This window comes from Sinocyclocheilus rhinocerous, unplaced genomic scaffold, assembly GCF_001515625.1.
Source record: "Sinocyclocheilus rhinocerous isolate Xijiao unplaced genomic scaffold, SAMN03320098_v1.1 scaffold2790, whole genome shotgun sequence".
Classification (NCBI taxonomy): domain Eukaryota; kingdom Metazoa; phylum Chordata; class Actinopteri; order Cypriniformes; family Cyprinidae; genus Sinocyclocheilus; species Sinocyclocheilus rhinocerous.
The window spans coordinates 16,868-35,550 of record NW_015644614.1 but is presented as its reverse complement, the minus strand read 5'-3'; the positions used below and the strand labels follow the sequence as shown (position 1 = coordinate 35,550).

Here is an 18,683-nt window from a genome sequence, read left to right as displayed (position 1 = left end):
ATAGAATTTGCAAGATAATGTATATATAGCAATAATAAATGTTTGTGTGTTTTATTAATTTCTCCAGTACCGATAGCAGAACCGTTAACGTCAGAGCTTATCGATACTCCGGTCTTTCATAATTTAGCCCCGGGACCGATTAAATACCGGGTTTCGGTACCCATCCCTAGTAATGTATGTCATATTTGTTATTTATAAAATATTTTAATTTACAGTTTTAATGACCCGTTTTAAAGCTGTTAGAGTAATCAAGAACAAAATTCTTCAAAATTCCCCTCACTTGTGCACACTATTGTTTCTAGTACTCAAATCCTCTCTTTTCCTCTGCTTTGACTGGCTAAAGTTCGCAGTGTTTGGCAGGTGGATAGTGGGATGGGGAGAGTGTATCTGGGTCACTAGAAGCCATGCATCCCAAGTCTGCCACCAGCCAAGAGAAAAGATTTCCTTTTCTTTTTCCCTCTCTTTCTTTAATCTGCCTTTCTTGACGGGAGCATCAGAATTTTGGCCCCTTACCCCCAGAATGCAGCATAAGCTGTTACCAAAGAGTGAGACAGACGTGCACAGCAGGTGGAGTGGGCGGAAGTGATGAAGAGAGAGGAAAAGAAGAAAAACTCATGCAGGAAAAAGGCTGGAAAAACACAGAAAGGTAACCAAGAAGAGAGAGAGAGAGATCTTCTTCTGCTTGTCACTTTCTTTCACAATTCTCTCTTCACATCCCTCTCCTTTCATCTCTGCCTGTAGCAGGTGTGTTATGTTGATGCGTGAGAAAGCATCATACAGGCCCTGAGAGCTCTCTATGTTTAAAATAGCTCTGACTGGAAAACATGAACACACTTAAAACATTCTCCTCAAAAACGCACCTGCACCTCCCACGAGCGGCCCTGATGCATTTCCACTCTCAACCCTCCTCCTGCACATTTGCTCTTTTCCCACTCTCTGTTCTTTTTTCGGTCCCTCTCATTTGTTTAAAGCCACTGATTTGTCTGTGGGAAAATGACGAGGATGAGAGAAAGATAGAAAGTGCAGAGAAAGAGTAAGCACAAAATATCACCGTAATATTCATACTTTGAATATTCACACTGCTATCCAGCAAAGTATTCGCATTACTCCTCCATTTAAGACTCCTGTTTTAACAACCTCTCTAATCTCTTCCTCGGTCCATCTATCCCTAGCGAGGTGTGTCTCACAGGGTTTATTAACATCGAGTTTACAGCATAAATAGTGTTACAGTAGACAAACACACACCCGACATACAGCATGCATGCACAAACACACACTCTTACAAAGAAGCACATAATTGCCGATTTGTATTAGAAGAAAAAAAGAAAAGAAAAATGCTATTTTTATTCACCTAGAATTCCCTAATTTAGATGGAATTTATTGCACAGTAATTACGGTTATTTAAAATAATTGCAGGTGATTGCGTAATGAGTTGCAAAAGGCCTACTGACAGCAATTTGCAGATAAAGCAACTAAATGTCTTTTTTTGGTGATCAGAGGCTAAATGAGCGATGGAAACCACTGAGCAGAGTTAAGCTATATGCAAATGCACAGCAATACTTCAAGATATAGCAACTGCTAGTGTGATACAGCAACAACCAATGTAGTTTATGCACTGCATTATGTAGTTGTATACTGCAGTTAAGTAGGAAGAGCATCAAACAGTGCAGTGATTTTCAGCAATTAAATGGTATCTTGACTGAACTGAAAGGCTCTGCATAGGCAGGAACTCTTTGGACGATTCCTCACATGCAACACAAATAATGCCACTATTATCACCACAGCCGAAAACCCTTTAGCTACTAGCTCAGTATGGGGAAGAGTTGAGTTTACACATGGCAGGTGGTCTGAGATAATGGACAGGACATTCAGTCCGCCATGCTTTGTGTCAGTCTATATGCAACAGTCTCAATCACAGCCCTTACAGACTGATTTTCCACAGTCTGTAATCAATGATATATTGAAGCAGTGCTGTGAAATAAAGGGCTCTCTGGATTCATGTCCAGAAGGTCACTGCCTTTAAGAACGCCACTGAGAACAATTGAGAAGTTGTTAACCGAATCGTATTCTTCACTTAAAAGGCCGCTCACTAATTTACTTTGTCTCACGGCTACTGTCGCTGATGTGCTTTGTCTCGCTCTCGAACACTTTAGGCTTTTCTTCTCTCCTGAAGATTTGACTCACACTTCGGTTGTTAAATCACACGCACAAATGAATCACACACAAATGCACAAGCCCCTGCCTCCTGTACCCAAAGGCACATTTTGACACTTTAATATGTCAGAAGAAGGAGCCTGACCTGCGACCGCGATTTCTCACAAAGCAAATTCATTCAAGCTCTCGTGTCCTGAAAATGCTATTCCCACAATTCTTAGCCTTCCTCTCTCTCACTCTTTTTCCAACTGTCCTGAAAATTTTTTTTTTTTTACAAAAAGCAATCATGTGATCTGACAGTTCTTTTGACCAAAACATCCTGTTCCAATGTCCAAGAACGTACCTCATGCAACAATTTAATGATTTGAATGTGAAATGTCAGCTGATTAGCAGTGGCACTTGCGAATTAGATCATCATTTGCCATCTTTATAACCATCACTCATTCCAGTGTTTCACTGACATCCTATTTGCTTTGACGCATGAAAATAAATGCTTACGTTCACATAAACACACATTCAGCTGTCTCAGTGTTTACCATCTGGGTGGAGATAGTAAAAAGGATCAATCTCATTAGAAAAGCATTGACGGTAGAGACAGCAGAGCCGCCATCATGAGTATGGCTTCTCCGGTTAGTAATTCAATAAGTGGTTTGTAAGCCCCTGCATTAATTTAATTTAATTAGGCAATTTTGTCTCTTGATATCTCTGGTCCTGTTTTGCAGGAGAAAGGATTACCCATCAGGCATTGCTTTGGGTCCGCTACATCTCTTTATGATGCAGAAGCCACTGATCCATGACTACAACGACAGTATTGAGCAGTAGGTCTGGTCAATACAACAACAAATCTGAGTGAAACATCTGGTTAAAGCATCTACAGGCATGTGTGTTGAGTTATTCAGCAATCCTTTGGAATCTAGTTTTCAACTAATAGTAAAAGGTAATTTTATCTCACAATTGCAACTTTGCAATTGCTACTCTCACAATAAGGCTTCATACTGTGCAACTGCAACTTTGTTTGTTGTAAGTAACTGCTGCGTTATGATTGCTGTTATAATGTAACTTTATACCTTGCGATGCAACTTCATATCGTGCATAACTGTTACCATTTTTCTTGTAATAATTACTTCATATCTCATAACATGACTACATCTTATGATGTGACTTTATAACCCACAACTGCAACATTTTATCTGCTACTTTGTATATCATAATGTAACTTTCTATCTTGCAACTGCGACTTTATTTCTCATAACTGTGACTTAGATCTCACAGTGTGACTTTATTTCTCATTTAAATCTCACTTCCCACAATTACCCATTATTTTCCACTCCTCTGTATAAATGCGCTTTCATCCACTAACTTCCCAATTACACATACAAATTGAAAGTCCATGACACCGAATCAAGATTCAGGCTTCACCTGTCCTGTATTTACCTCGTTTGCGCCAATTTGCAGCCAGTTTCACCTGTCATTTGCTTCATCACCCTCCAAACCAGTACTAAATTCACTGGGGAACGAAGTGAATCAATCTGGATGATAACCTCACTATTATAGTCTCCTCTGCTGGACAGATGAAAGAGAATATTTTAGAAGGGTACTTAAGCTCATTTTCTGAAATTAGTGTTACTTTGCAAAGAAGTCCGAGCAGACGTTTGGCACATTTCTGCAGAGAGATGAAGGCCTTGCCTCTGTCCATTCCAAACACCATCCTTGCTCTCTTTTCATGCCCTAAGCTTCAAGCTCTTTTCTTTTTCTCCCTCCCGTTTCTGAAACTACAAAGTAAGCCGCTGAGATATTTGTGGGAATGATATATAGCAGGTGAGTAGAACTGTCAAAAGGGCAAAACAAGTTCTAGGAGAAAGTTACTAGCAACTTACAAATCAAGAAAGAACAGAAACACAGGTCCTTACTAAATTAATTCTTAGACATTTCAGTATCTGACAGGAAGATATTGTGCAATGGTTAAAGGGGTCCTATTATGCTCTTTTACAAAGTCTTGATTTTGTTTTGGGGGTGTACTAGAACTAGGGCTGGGTATCGTTCAAAAATTTTAGATATCGATACCGATACCTTGTGTAGGGCTTTTCAACTCAAAAAGGGAAATATTTATGACGAATTATAACTGGTCTAGTCGAACACACCGGCTAGTGCTGCAGGCTTATTGACTCACTGACGCTGATGAGATTAACCCCTTAGGTATCGAAATTTGGTACCGAACGACGAGACGTTTTTCGATACTCGGTGCCTAAAAAGTATCGAACTCGATACCCAGCCCTAACTAGAACAGGCTCTCATACTAAGTTGTTCGAAAAACACATTATTTTTCACATATTTTACATTACAACACCTCTCTCCCCAGTCTGGCATGAACGGCTCGAATAGTTCCTGTATCAAATGAAGGCCCGCCTTCTGAAATACGAAATGTGCTGTGATTGGTTAACTGGGCCAGTGTGTGTTGTGATTGGCTCCACTCAGCGCCTGGTTATGGTAAATAATTAATCAGGGTAATGGAGATGAATGTTAATTACAGCAGAATCTCTTGCTCATTTGCCAAGTCCATATCTCTGCCAAATGGAAGAACAAAAATGTAAATGGTGAATAAAATGACAATTAGTCAAGACCTCAGCATGTAACCATCTCTGTTAACATTCACATCACTGCAGGCTCTGAAATAAGCGCTCTAAGATTAGTTTATATGCTCCGGTATGCAGCATATGCTACATGGAGGAAAGACAAACACTTATTATCACCGCCTGCTTTTATTTGTTAATATTAGGGCTTTCCATTTAACAAATAATTACAGAAATAAACACACACACACACACATACATACATACATAGAGAGAGAGGGTATAGAAAAGAATCACCCCTCTTTAAAATTATCACATAAATGTCAATAATCGCATTATGTTGCTTTGCAGCCTGAAATGAAGATGGACACAGTTTTTGTTTTATCCAGCTGTATTTACTCAGTGCAACTTATAACATCCAAGTGAAAGATACAACACCAACATGTCAGAAAAAAACAAAAAACAATCACGGAGTTGGAAAAAGGATCGGCCTTTAGTCTGTTGGGATTTTTTTTTTTTATGCAGCATCTTAAAAAACATGGTACGAGACTGAAAAACAACAAGACGTACTGATTCATTGAAATTAAGTTGATGAATTAACAGGCATATCATGTAATTAATTCCTTAAAAAAGGTTTAATCAATTGACAGGCCTAGTCTGTTCTCTAAACTTGCCCACCTGGCAGCCAGATCAGTGTGCTCTCACAAAGATCAGACATGCTGTAATCTAATTACTGAAGCAGTGCAGCCTACATTACTGACTAGCTGTAAAGTTTGTTCTGCAGTCGTGCTGAGAGGTCCGGCTGGAGTGGATAGACCTGCTCTGCACTCATTAAAGCAGCTAAGCACCACCTGGGTTCTGCTCTTAAAGCTCACTAGACTGGACATGCAAATTCTGCCATCTTTTACCTTAATGTTCTTCCAATCCTGTATGTGTTATTTTGCAGAATGTCTGAGCTGCTCTTTTCCATACTGAATGGGGATTGGGGGAAACCGCAAAATAAAAATATTATACTATTATTATCTTTTATTTAATATTGTTTTCAGTTTTTGGACAATATTTAACATATCCTGACGTGATCAGAGGAACCATCATTAATATGCACCAATATATTAAAAAACAGAAATGTTTATTGTTATATTTAAAACACACACACTTATACATTTCACACAATTATACTAATACATTTTAACATGTTAAAAATTTCACACTGACACAGAAGTTGAAAAGTTGATTTAGTTGAAAGTCTACAGGTTGAGAGTCTACAGTCTACAGAAGTCTACAGGAAAATTGAGTTTTCAGAAAACTAAATGGCCAAATAAAAAGTGCATTAAAATCACTGCAATATTCACTGTTGCTTAGGATTTTTTTATTATTATTGTGAATAAAATCATCAAAAATTTAATATGAACATTCAATATATCGCTCAGCTCTACTTATGTGGTTTGAAATCTTTGAGTAAAATCTGCGTTGCATCGTGCCGCGTAAACATAAAACCCTGTCTGCATTTGTGATCAGAGAAATGACAAACAACAAGTGCTATTCTACACTGCCCAAAACTCGCGTTTGAATCATCAGTGGCAAATGATAAAAGAAAATGTACTTACGTGAGTCAGAACTGCCGGCATTTTAGTCTAACGTTACTCTCCCAGGATCAGTAAACAGTCCTCCATAAAATGTGCTGCACACATCTGAATATTTGGGTTGAAGTGTTCTGGAACAGTGTTGTAAATACAACTTAACCACTGATTTCTAGTTGTGTCCTCTTTTGGAAGGCCAAACAAAGTAGTTTCGCTTTCACAACGAAAAACACAGTGGCCTAGCGTGCGGGGATGCCCCGGCTTAGCGTGCGCTGAGGCCGGGATAGAGTGAGCTGAGGCGGGCTGGACTCCGCTTCGTCCACGGTGAAAGCCGATCCGGCGATCCACAGCGCGAATTTGATGTATTTCCTCAGCGACCAGCACAGATCAGCTCCAGGTATGACGAAGCGGATATCGTCCTCTTTTGGAAGATCAAACAAAGTAGTTTCGCTTTCACAACGAAACACACAGCGTCTTCAGGACATGGCGACAGCGGCAACAACAATACTACAGCGAGAATAAAAGTTACGCCTTCTTTCTTTGCGTGAACATTTGGGCGGTGTTATGCAAATCTTCCCACATAGTGAGGTAGATATGTGGGGGCGTGTTCGAACGAGCCGTTTTAGGTAGGTGTGGCTGACTCTTAACTTTGATAAAGAATATCTCTTTGGATTTGAGACTTTAGTCTTTACAACTTTACAGATCTTCTTTATGCACCAAGAGCTTGTAACACTCCAAAGAGAAAGGAAAAAATGAAATCGCATCATATGACCCCTTTAAGAAAAGAACATTGCAGTTTAACCAGATCAACAACTATGTAAGTCTTTTACTTCGGGTTTGAAAGCATATTCCACCATAAAAAAAAATAACCAGCTCTGTGTGGGTACATTATTCAAAACTAAACAGAAAACATAACACAGTATAAACAGTATTAAGCATGCAAACACGAAAAAAAGAAAAGAAAAAAAAAACACTCTGAATAGCATTATTACTGGTGTGCCCTGTGCCGGAGACTTGGGGCCTCACACTAATCTTGCATGGAGACAGGCCTATTGGGGAAGTGTCAGGGTGCTTGCAAACAGAAGGAACGCTTACACGGGCATGAAAATAAAGAAAAGGCGGAAAGGAGGTGATGGGTTCCACAGACCATGCCGGCAAGAAGAGTGAGAAAGAGAGGGAGAGAGAAACACAGGAAGCATTGAGCACAGACTCCTGGAAGTGCTGGCAAGTCAAGAAGATAAAGAGACATTGAGGAACTACTGAGGGCTTTGAAAATGGGAGGATGGGTAAAGTGAGAAAGATACAGGAGGAGAAAAAAAAGGGGAAAGAGACTTTGAACAGTCTTTTGAGGGCCTTCTCGTCCTCAAAAGCTGATTGGCGATCCATTGGGGCTGGGCGATATAGCAAATATTCATGACAGAATTATTATAATATTGCTAGTTATATAAAATTAACCAACACTGTGAATACTGCAAAGTTTTTAATGTATTTGATATTTGCTTTTAAGTTTCCCTTAGACCGTTTTGTGAATGAGTTTGTTTCACTAAGTGAATTGATTCAAATCTGATCCAATGATTTGTGTCACATTTTCATATATTAAAATGTTTTGAAAAAGTATATATTATATCTACGTGTGTGCATAAATATTGATGTTTATAAGTGAAACTGATTAAATAAATATTGCTGTTTTAGTAAACAAACAAATAAATGCAGTTTTCACTGCATTTTATTTCTTATCATTATACTATAGCAAAATCTTCCTTTCTACAATAGTTAATTTATTATAAGATTCTATGTTAGTTCTATATTACATTAAATTACATTTAAATTTATATATTTTTATTTATTTAACATTTTAATTATTAAAAAGTAGCAATAAAACCTTTTTTGTCTTATTTACAGTGCACAGAATAAATAAGAGTAAAAACAGCATTATGTTTACTAAAATCCCTTTTTTCCCTTTCTATGTATCTCAAAACTTCTCACTTTCATCATGACTTTCTCAGTTTACCATCTTATCTCCTTTAAACCACTGCAACTTCCAGGTTCATTTTCTGACCATGTGGTCTGTGTGTGAGAAAGTTGAATTGCTCCCCTACGACTGAATGACAATCGGGAAACACCATTAAAGAAGATTCCACGCTGTGCCACACAAGGCAGAATAAAGCATGCATGCACACACACAAACAAATCTCACCGAGTGGCATAGAAATCTACACACAACTAGTGAAATGTGCAACATCCTCCTAAAACTCAAACCACTGACAGAATACAAATAGTCGTACACCATATCAGTACCATATTGGTTATCAGTCGACATTACCCTATTTTTACATATAAATTATCTCACTTAAAGGGGTCATATGATGCTTTTTTAAAGATCATTATTTTGTGTATTTGGTGTAACAGAATATGTTGACATGCTTTAATGTTCAAAAAAACACATTATTTTTCAAATACTGTACATCACACAGCGTCTCCCTGACATGGCTGCTTCAACACTAACTGCGGTTACTGAAACCACGCCTTCTTTCTTTGCGTGCACATTTGAGCGGCATTACGCAGATATTTTCACATAGTGAGGTAGATATGTGGGGGCGTGTTAGAACGAGCCATTTTAGGGGGGCGTGGCAGAGTCTTAACTTTGATAAAGAATATCTCTTTGGTTTTGAGACTTTGGTTTTTGCTTCTTGCAACTTCAGGGATCTTATCTATGCACAATCAGCTTGTAACACTCCAAAGAGAAAGGAAAACTTGAAAATCGCATCATATGACCCCTTTAAAGTTCATCTTTATTAGTTAACATTATTTATACTGTAATGTTGTTTAGCCTAAATTCACCTGTAGCATTTAAAATGGTTGATTTTAATTTTTAAGCATGCCATAACATGAAAATAATTACTGGCTTATCCGTCTTGGCCAGAATTGGCCCTGTAGCATCCCTAATTGCAAACAGTCTAAGCAAAGATTAAAAAAAGGATCTGACTGTGTGTGTATGTGTGTGTGTGTGTGTGTGTGTGTTCACCTAGTGTAGAAAGCCTCACCCATTGCTCATGTACGTGAGATTTGCATCTATTCAGATTATTTTTAGGCAGACTGCAAAAGTTCCAAAACACCACTGAAAGATTAGTTGAGGTCAAGAGAGACTCTACTTCTCTGTCAGAGAACATAAAAGTTAAGAAAAAAAATACCAAATCTTCAAACATCTTTTTCTATCCTTCAGCAAGGAGAGTGCCATAAAATATACCAACTCTCCATGTCGTAAATATAACTGTGGGAGTCATTGTAACATCCTCATCTCAATGGAGTATCATAGCTACTTAGAGCACATATCACTCCCTGCTGCACTGCTGTGATTTAGGACACTTTTCAGCTAGATTTCCACAGCTGACACAGTACAGGAAACACCGAGGAGAAAGGTAAGGACTCATGTGAATAAATGAGACTGAGAAATGTCTGGCCAAGTTGTAGACAAGCTCAGAAGAATAATAATCTCTGAAGCTGTGTGACACAAAACCACACACACAAACACTGATACCGGCTTACACACATTGGGAGAACATCAGTCACTGCACAGATGGGTATTAGCCAAATGATTTATTTATGAATAACAGGTATTGAAATATTCTTTGGATTCCATTCCGGGCCAAAATTGGGAAAGTGACAAGCGAGCGAGAGCATGAATAACAGAAATGTAAATAAAGCCGAGTCATGGTGAAATATTCTAATCTTGGCAGGAATTAGATGGTCTTAGATATATGCTGTCAGGCACACGGACTGATCAAATAGGAACTGGGATTTTTGGAGTTTGTAGCACCATGACAAATAATACATACATAATATACACACACTATATAAAGGAGCTTGTGAATTATATGTGAAAAAACTAAAGACTGGATGCTTTCTGTTGTGTTGTCACTACTCGCTAAAACACACAGAGCACAACATGCTGTCCACTTCACAAACAAATTTCCAATTGATTCAAAAGATCCATTAAAAAGAATCATTTCAATTGAGCAAATCAGTCTGAAAAGAACACTGAAGTCAACAGACTGAATTGGGCAGACTATAGTGCAGACACTAAGCTCCACTTTCCCTGGTTAACTGTTGCTTGATCAGACTCAGATTTCTATTTTATTTTCAGACAAAGGTGCTAATAAAAAAAAAGGCAAAATGGAAAGGATATCATTAATATATCTGGAATGAATAGTGACATTGCAAAGCATTTTTATCGGACGTAATGCGACTTAAACTGTAAAGACTGCAAATCAAAATCAAAATTTGAGGGAAACGCTTATCACATTGCCTGAAAAGAAAAAAGCCTTACAAGTGATAACATGAGTGAACAGAACTGTTCCCAACATTTCTACAATGCATTCACAGAGGTACTGAGAACTTTACTATCAACACTAAAATGACCTGAACGAATGTTTAAATACAACATTTTGTTATATGTTTATTTGAGAATGTGTGCTGACAATAGTTTGATCCACAGCATTAATCTCAAGATTATTTGTAACAATATGCATTTTTCCATAAAATGGGGTTTAAAATTATCCAAACGCACAGTCAGCTACATACACTTACATTAAGAAAGAGCTAAAGCTTATCTGAGAAAAGTGGCAGACAGCAGCAGCTGCTAAGGTTGATCACTAACGTTTGGGAGGCAGGCTTACTGTTCTAACTCAGATTTTCTGGGAAAATGTTAAAAATTCATAAAAGGTGAGTTCATTTGTAAGAAGAATTATCATGATGAACAAAACGTGAAGGAATCATACATTTTTGTTGGTCACAGAGCTTCTTTTCTGCAATAATATCTATTGGGTTTTTCGTCGAGGGAACCAGGGTGATGCTAACTAGTGGGTTGGCCTACAAAAATCCGTCATCACTGCAGCACCCCATTCAGTGCCACTTACTGCAAAACCAAAATCCTGTAGGAAACACAAAACCAAAGCCTGACATAAGAATGTGTGAGAAGCAGCAATTCTATATTCTTTCTACATCCTCTCTTCTTTTCTACCAGCCTGCCAAACGAATCACTGGCCTGTGGCTGATTGTACTGCACACCTTGATGAGCAGAGACCACCTGGAACATATCAACCACGAGAACACAATGTGGAAAAAAATAGATAAATGAAACAAAAAGCGTGTTATTACCACTTCAGCTGCCCTTCACCAACAGCTACGGAGTGTGCTGGAGGCAGTGTCTTTGTTCACCTCTCCCTTTATTCGGTTTCTGTCTCTCCTTATGTGTCGGTCACATTCCCCACCCCCACTCGCAGAGAACAAACAAGAGTCCCAAGATTTCATGAAACTCACCCAAAAAGCTTATCCACAATATCCAGGCAATATCCACAATATGCAGGCAAAAACACGTACGTCACCTCTCTTTGTTTCTGTCTCTCTCGCTCACCTCGGCTCTATTACCCGATGAGCTTTGTAAAAATCGACGCGTTTCAAAAAGGCGGGGCATAGAGGAGAAACAATAATGTACAGTATGTGGAAAATAATGTGTTTTTTTAACTTTAAACCGCATAAACACATTTCATTACACCAAATACACAAAATAATGTTCTTTTTAGCAGCATCATATGACCCCTTTAATGAATACATTTTCACAATATATCAGCATTACAGAGGAAATGCTAGTTAAAAAGGTCCCATATACTCTCTACAGTTTGAGAAATGCGTATATATGCGTGAGTGTTGAAAGCGTGACAGTTTGGAGAGGACACAGACTGAAAGCTTCATGTTCGCACAATCAAACAAGACACCATCAATTGGACATAAGTGCTACTTGGGTAAAAACCAGCGTATGCTTTAGTATTTTGAAGATTTTGTGTTTTTGCACAAGCAGGACCTTCTTGCCCTTGAACTGAAATAAACCCACTGATATGGCATATCCACACTCTCTCTGACACACACACACACACATAAACATGGAGAGACACTAATTGGATTTATATTATGCACATGGACAGTTCATGGTCACCTGGGTCTTTGTTTCACAATAACTTCACTCCCGCCACCACAAACACACGCTCAGTCTCTCAAACGCACTAATGCATGTTTTCTGATCATATTAACTGAACAACAAAGCCCTTGGGCAATAACAAAAGCCAGCAATAATTACCACAGCAGTAACTGGTTTCCACACATGCTTACAACTCACCTTCGTATACAACATATGCTTTACAATTTCAAACAAAGGAAAGTCACTCAAGATTTCTCTGCCAGTGCGATTTGGAGGAGCATCGTGACATTGATCACTAGAGAAGGTCACCCAAGAATGAAAATTCATTTATTCACACTCATGACTTGCTTTTTCTTTCGTTTGTGGGACAAATTTAAGAAGAATATCCTGAGAACTAGGCTCTCAAGGTCCAAAATGACAAAATACATTTTACTATAAATCATTACTCACTTAAAATCTTAACATCTGCACTAGCTCTCCTTGGTGCATTCAAGAGTTTATGAGAAAAGTAGCACTCCCCAATTTGAGAATGAATCATTCTGATCTTTTGAATGAATCAGTTGATCCAGATATCAAAACCGGTCTGAATGATTCATTCGGGAATTTAGCTGATCCAGTTTGCAACAGTTAACAGCTCACAGGATAGCATCAGTGATGAATGAATTATCACACAAACTGTCTGGTTATCTTTAAAGATATCAAATGGCTTCAAAAAACTTTTATGATATTTTATTATTACTTTTATGACACTTTTTATGATGCTTTCACATCTGTTTTGAAGCCTGAAAGCTTCAGTAATCATTCATTGTAACTGCGTGAAAAAGACTGACCAGTACAAAATTTCCCAGTCCGTTTTCGAATGAAACAAAGTCATGGAATGACATGAGAGAGAGTAAACACTGACCAAATGACCAAATATTTGTCTGAATTATTTATTTAATGAGGAAATGCAAGATGTAAAAACCTGCTGATCCTGTTTGAAAACACATCCTAAAATCGTTGTATTTGCTTCCTTTTTCCCAGAAACAACTCACAGACCAATTCATCAGAAAACGTACATAACACAAAATATATAAAAGAAGGGTGTAATAAGAGAAAATCAAAGTGATGCGAAGTGTTCAGCACAGGGATATCTGCACTGCAATTGCACAGGTCAGAACATCTCAGTATGACATCATGAACTTACACATCATAAAAATATTGATTTCTCACTAAACTCTCCTTTCTTCCTGTTAACAGGCACTGACGTCTCATTTTAATCAGACATTTTTATTAAAGGGGCCATAGGATGCCCATTTTCCACAAGTTGATATGATTCTTTAGGGTCTTAATGAAAAGTCTGTAACATAGTTTGGTTAAAATTTCTCAATGGTAGTGTAAAAAACACTTTTACCCTGTCAAAAACAGCTCTTTTCAGATCAAGCCGTTTTTGTAGCATTTTCCTTTAAATGCTAATGAGCTCTGCCACTACACACACTGCCAACACGCATTTCAGTTCAAACAACTTGCAAAAGTGCATGTAGCATCCTATGGCCCCTTTAAACCTGCACATTAAAAAAAAAAAAAACACACACACATTTACATTCCCATGAGGAATACTTTCTACCTCAAAGTAAACAAACGAGATCCTCCTCGCATGGTGCTGCAATACCTGGAGAGCAGTACCAGGAAATGATTATACTAAAAGCAGTGTTTGCTCATTCATTTGGCTCCGCTTCACTCTGTGTGTGTACTATGTGTGTGTGGTTTGAATAAGAAAGGAGTGCATTTAGACACGTAATACAAGAGCTCAGTCTAACAGCTGCACATAATGCATAACTCTTCTAACACAGACCAGCTTTGCACAGTAATTTTATATATAAAAACGAGATATTATTCCTACAGGCATCTCTCGTGTCTCTGAAACAACCCATGCGTGTGATACAGGGGGTTAGGTTCATTATCTCAACAGATTCGATGGGATACCTGATTATGTCTCTGACCTGTGACCTTGTATGACATGCCCTATTTGACCTCTTTTTAAGAGACTGAGAGAAAAAGAAATGATTATGTGTATTTGTGTATGTGCAAGTGAGATGGCGCCTCATTATATTTCTGGTAAAGGTATGTGAAACACGGGTTATTAAAAAACAGCCATGAAATCTGTTGTGATGTCTGAGAGTGGCAACTCCAACATAATACGCGCATCTGAGCCAAAAAGAAGAAAAAAAAAAAAAGAAAATAGCTCTGTCCCCTTCTGTCAGTTTTTTTCAGTTATAATGTCTTTCTTCAAAGAAAATAAAGTCACTGTGAAATAATATATACAACAAGGAATAGTAACAAGAAAAAACACCCAAGTCAACATTATTCAAAATCTTTTTTTCTCTCTCTCTCTAAGCTTACAAGCTGCAAAATTACATATCTTTGGCACATTTCTGCTCCACAAAACATCTACTGAACAGAATACACTACCGTTCAAAAGCTTGGGGTCAACAACAAAAAAAAACTTTTATTCAGCAAAGATGCATTAAATTGATCAAAAGTGACAACAAAAGCATTTATAATGTTACAAAAGAATGATTTCTGAAGGAAAGTGTGCCATTGAAGACTGGAGAAATGGCTGCTTAACATTCAGCTTTGCCATCAGAGGGATAAATTACATTTTAAAATACATTAAAACAGAAAACTGATCTTTTTGATTGTAATAATATTTCACAATAATACTGTTTTACTGTTTCTTTGATCAAATAAATGCAGCATTGATAAGCGTAAGAGGTTTCTTTCAAAGTTATTTAAAACACACATTTTTGAATGGCAGTGTACAAGCAAATTATGAAACAATCTTTCTTTTTTAATTAAACTGCTAAACACACTTTACAGTGTATAACAATTTGTGTTGTAATAATACACGTCCATGTGACGTTCATCTAAGACTGAAGGCCATCCTGACACACATAAATAGCCACTAAGCCAGTCTCTACCAAAGAGCCCACTTCATCTTCAGACACAAAGCTCTGTGATTAGAATTTGGTACTGAAAAAAGGGACACAGAAAGAGAGGGAGAGGGAGCAATATGTGTCGTGAAGTGTTGCTATTACTGTCTCCATGGGCAACTAAAGAGGAATCCTGCCAATTCTGTGAGTAGGTTGTGTCTGGGAGGGGAGTGCAAAGCACAATCCTTAAGGTATTATTCTAATTCAATGTCTGTCCAAGTCCGGGGGGAAACATCCAGAGGAGAGAGAGGAGCATTCAGCCCACTGACAGCCCAAGAGAGCGCTTCTACCTGGGGAGAAACCCAACAGATACCCTGCCTGCTGGAGATACCATGTGTAATTGGGCACCTTAGCATGAGTCCATTTAAACGAGCATAACCAACTCCAATAAAACACCAGGTGCATGCGACAAACCTGAACCTGGTGGAATGAAAGTTGGCAATAACACAGAAAATTCTGAGCGTAATAATTTCTTTATTTCTCTCAAATCAAACTGGAACAAATTAAAATAACTTAAGTCAGATCAGGTGGTTTCCTATTGATCAATACGAGCGATTGTTACTTTATAGCATGACCGTATGTAACTTCAAGACTTTTAATTCCATCAGTTTTGAAAGTAAAAAACATTCTCTCCACTGTGCCTCCAATTTACCATATTAATCAACTAGCCATGATAATTACTGCACTTGCAATTAATACTGTGACCAATACTTCGGGATAATTACATTTTGTACCAGTTGCGCCTTTCTCCCCTCTTCTGTAGCCTACATCTCAATTAAGTCTTTTGACTTGCTGATTACGATTTATGTTTGTCTTTCATTAGCAGGTCCTGAAAAAAAATCAATCCTGACTGTCAAACTTCCTGCAAAGTCCTACTTCCATTTACAGCTAATAACTGGATGTCTGTCTAATAATATGCTCAAAATACGCCCACTTAAAATGCCATGCAAACTCAGAGCACGATCGCACTCTCACTTTAAATGACAATGTCCATTTTATACATGTGACTTTAATTACAATAATAATGTGCGATTACAAGCATCTTCACAAAAGATACACATTAAGTGCATAGTCCAATACATGATACTTCATAATATATAAAAATGGGAAGTAAAATCTATTAAACATCCAGTGTGAAGGTACCTAAAGCCACAACTCGTGACAGTTGGAGGCTTTACAAAAAAACAGCATGTTAAGATTATTCCTGTTTCAAAACCCAGCAAGTGGTCTACTTAAACAGAATTTCTGATTTCAGGCGAATGAGGAACAAAGAGGATACCAGCATGGCTACATAAGTCATCTGTTAAAAAGAGGTTCAGATTACTCACGGCAATTCTCCTCATCGCTGTTGTCCGAGCAGTCATCATCATCATCACATCTCCATGGAGTCGGGATACACCTGCCATTCCTGCATTGAAACTGACCGCTTTCACAGTCCGGGTTATTTCCTGTCATACAAGACGTTTTGAGTAAATGCAGGGTCCAAATTTTGGGAGGATCAAACTTTTAAACCAAAAACTAATCTTCAATATGTGGTTACATCTTTAACCCAACATCCCCAAAGGATGTCAAAGCAAACTGTTGGGTGACTTACAAAGCACAATATTACATATAATTTTTATTTTAGATTCACATATTGTACATCAATAAAAGCTGTTGAAATCTTTACAAACTTAAAACTTCAAAAAGGTTTGAAAATAGGTGTCATGTAAAGACATTCTAAAAACATTTGAGCACATTCTTAGCAATTGTTGACAGTTTTACAAGTCACTGTGTACATAGTTTTGTTAACATCTGTTAGGCAATACTATCACAGTAAAATCGATGTGCACATGTGCAATGACAGGTTGCAGTAAACTATAACTGTTGTCTATGAGAAATTACACGTGTGCACAAACAATTAAATGAATGATGCACAAGACACATTCAGTAGGAGTAAAGTTGCGCTAATGCATATGTGTTACTTTCAGTGGTGTACTACTATCGTAGACCTTGAAGAATAGACTATTGTAATTACATTCAAAATCGCTTTCTTCTTGTAAACCCCGCAATGAACACGGCAGGGCAAGAACAACATGTACTTGATCAGATTGCAATTCATTACAATACAAACTGCCTAAAGAGATTTTCGTGATATAACTTAGCGCTCTATTAACGTCTCGTCAAAGGAAGCAGATGCACGCGGCTGCGCCGGTGTTTCTACAGCATCATTTACATTAATAACAGCGGACCGACAGCGTAAAACAGACACTTACCGTTTACCAGCAGAAACCCCACGAGTATCATATGTAAAAGCAGCAGTTTCCCTATAGCCGTCCACATCTTCACAAATCAAGGCGTTGTGCTCATACGAAATATAAAAAGACCGTGCAGTACAGTCCGTACCTCCCTTCTCCGTGCAGCATGCGCTCTGACTCGCCAGTCGCCACAAGCTCCACAAGCTCCACTCTGCTTTCGATACCAATTTGAATTGATGACGCCAACGCAGGTGGGCGGGGACATGTGTGATGACTTGTACGTATGGGCGGAGTTAAAGATGAAAAATTGAACAAAGCATTGCGTGTCATCAGTCTACTCGACTGAAGAAATCAACAGATTCTTGGACACGGTGGAGTAGAAATAATCGTATAGAGGGTGGGATGGTCTTTAAAATGCTATAGAAAATCTATAAAAACGGAAGTGAAAAGTTTTGGGCTCATGCTAATGTAAAAATGAAAACGTATTTTTAATTAAAAATGTACTTTTAATTGCATTTTTATGAAGTTGAAATTATATAAATTGTAAACATTTAGTTTTTTTTTCTTAAGTTAAAAGTATTCATTTATTCCTGAAGTACCTGCAAGACCCATGACATTTCTTTATATTATCTAAAATGTTATGTTTCTTCCTTTTTAATTATTAATTAAGTGCATGGGGTGTTTTATGTTACATATGTTGCATTATTTTAGATTCTAGTCTTCTTTAAGGTAGCTGCAGGAACTGGCTGGCATTATAAACAGGAAGCTGTCGGCATTGCAGTGCTATGATAAATTGTTCCCCCTTCTTAAAGGCAGGGTATGTGATTTTTCAAAAACACTTTAGAAAACGGATTCGGGCCTAATAGCAAAACAAACTTGTAGCCAATCAGCAATAAGGGGCGTGTCTACTCGTGATGTGGAGGAGAGAGCTTTCAGTACATGGGACGGACATTAGCCGAGCCTAGCGACAGAAAGATAGAGATGGCGGATAAAAAACAAAAGAGGAAAACGTCTGCGGAACAATAAGGCAAGAAGTAGGACCCGTGTAAATATCGGATCAGCTTTCCAGCGCTGGAGAGAACTCAAGGAGCGGAGGCCTGCGATCGGACGCCGAGGTTGCTTTGTTTCTTCTCAATAGGTGAGCATTTTCTCTCTCTTTCAGTAGCAGAACTCGCCTAAACTGCCAGAACTGCTCG

At 38.1% G+C, this 18,683-nt stretch overlaps 1 protein-coding gene across 3 annotated transcripts in view; it reads right to left on the bottom strand.

The window, feature by feature from the left end:
* The window catches only part of LOC107758363 (low-density lipoprotein receptor-related protein 8-like), a 203,858-nt gene extending 186,193 nt beyond the window's left edge, over positions 1-17,665 (bottom strand). For all 3 annotated transcript variants that reach the window (XM_016576080.1, XM_016576078.1, XM_016576079.1), the window contains exons 1-2: positions 17,506-17,665; positions 16,579-16,698 (exon numbers count right to left, since the gene is read on the bottom strand). In XM_016576080.1, the coding sequence (XP_016431566.1) occupies positions 16,579-16,698; positions 17,506-17,572 (187 nt within the window). In that variant the 5' untranslated portion in view covers positions 17,573-17,665. The remainder of the gene's footprint in view (positions 1-16,578; positions 16,699-17,505) is intronic.
* Between the last annotated feature and the right edge of the window lie 1,018 nt (positions 17,666-18,683).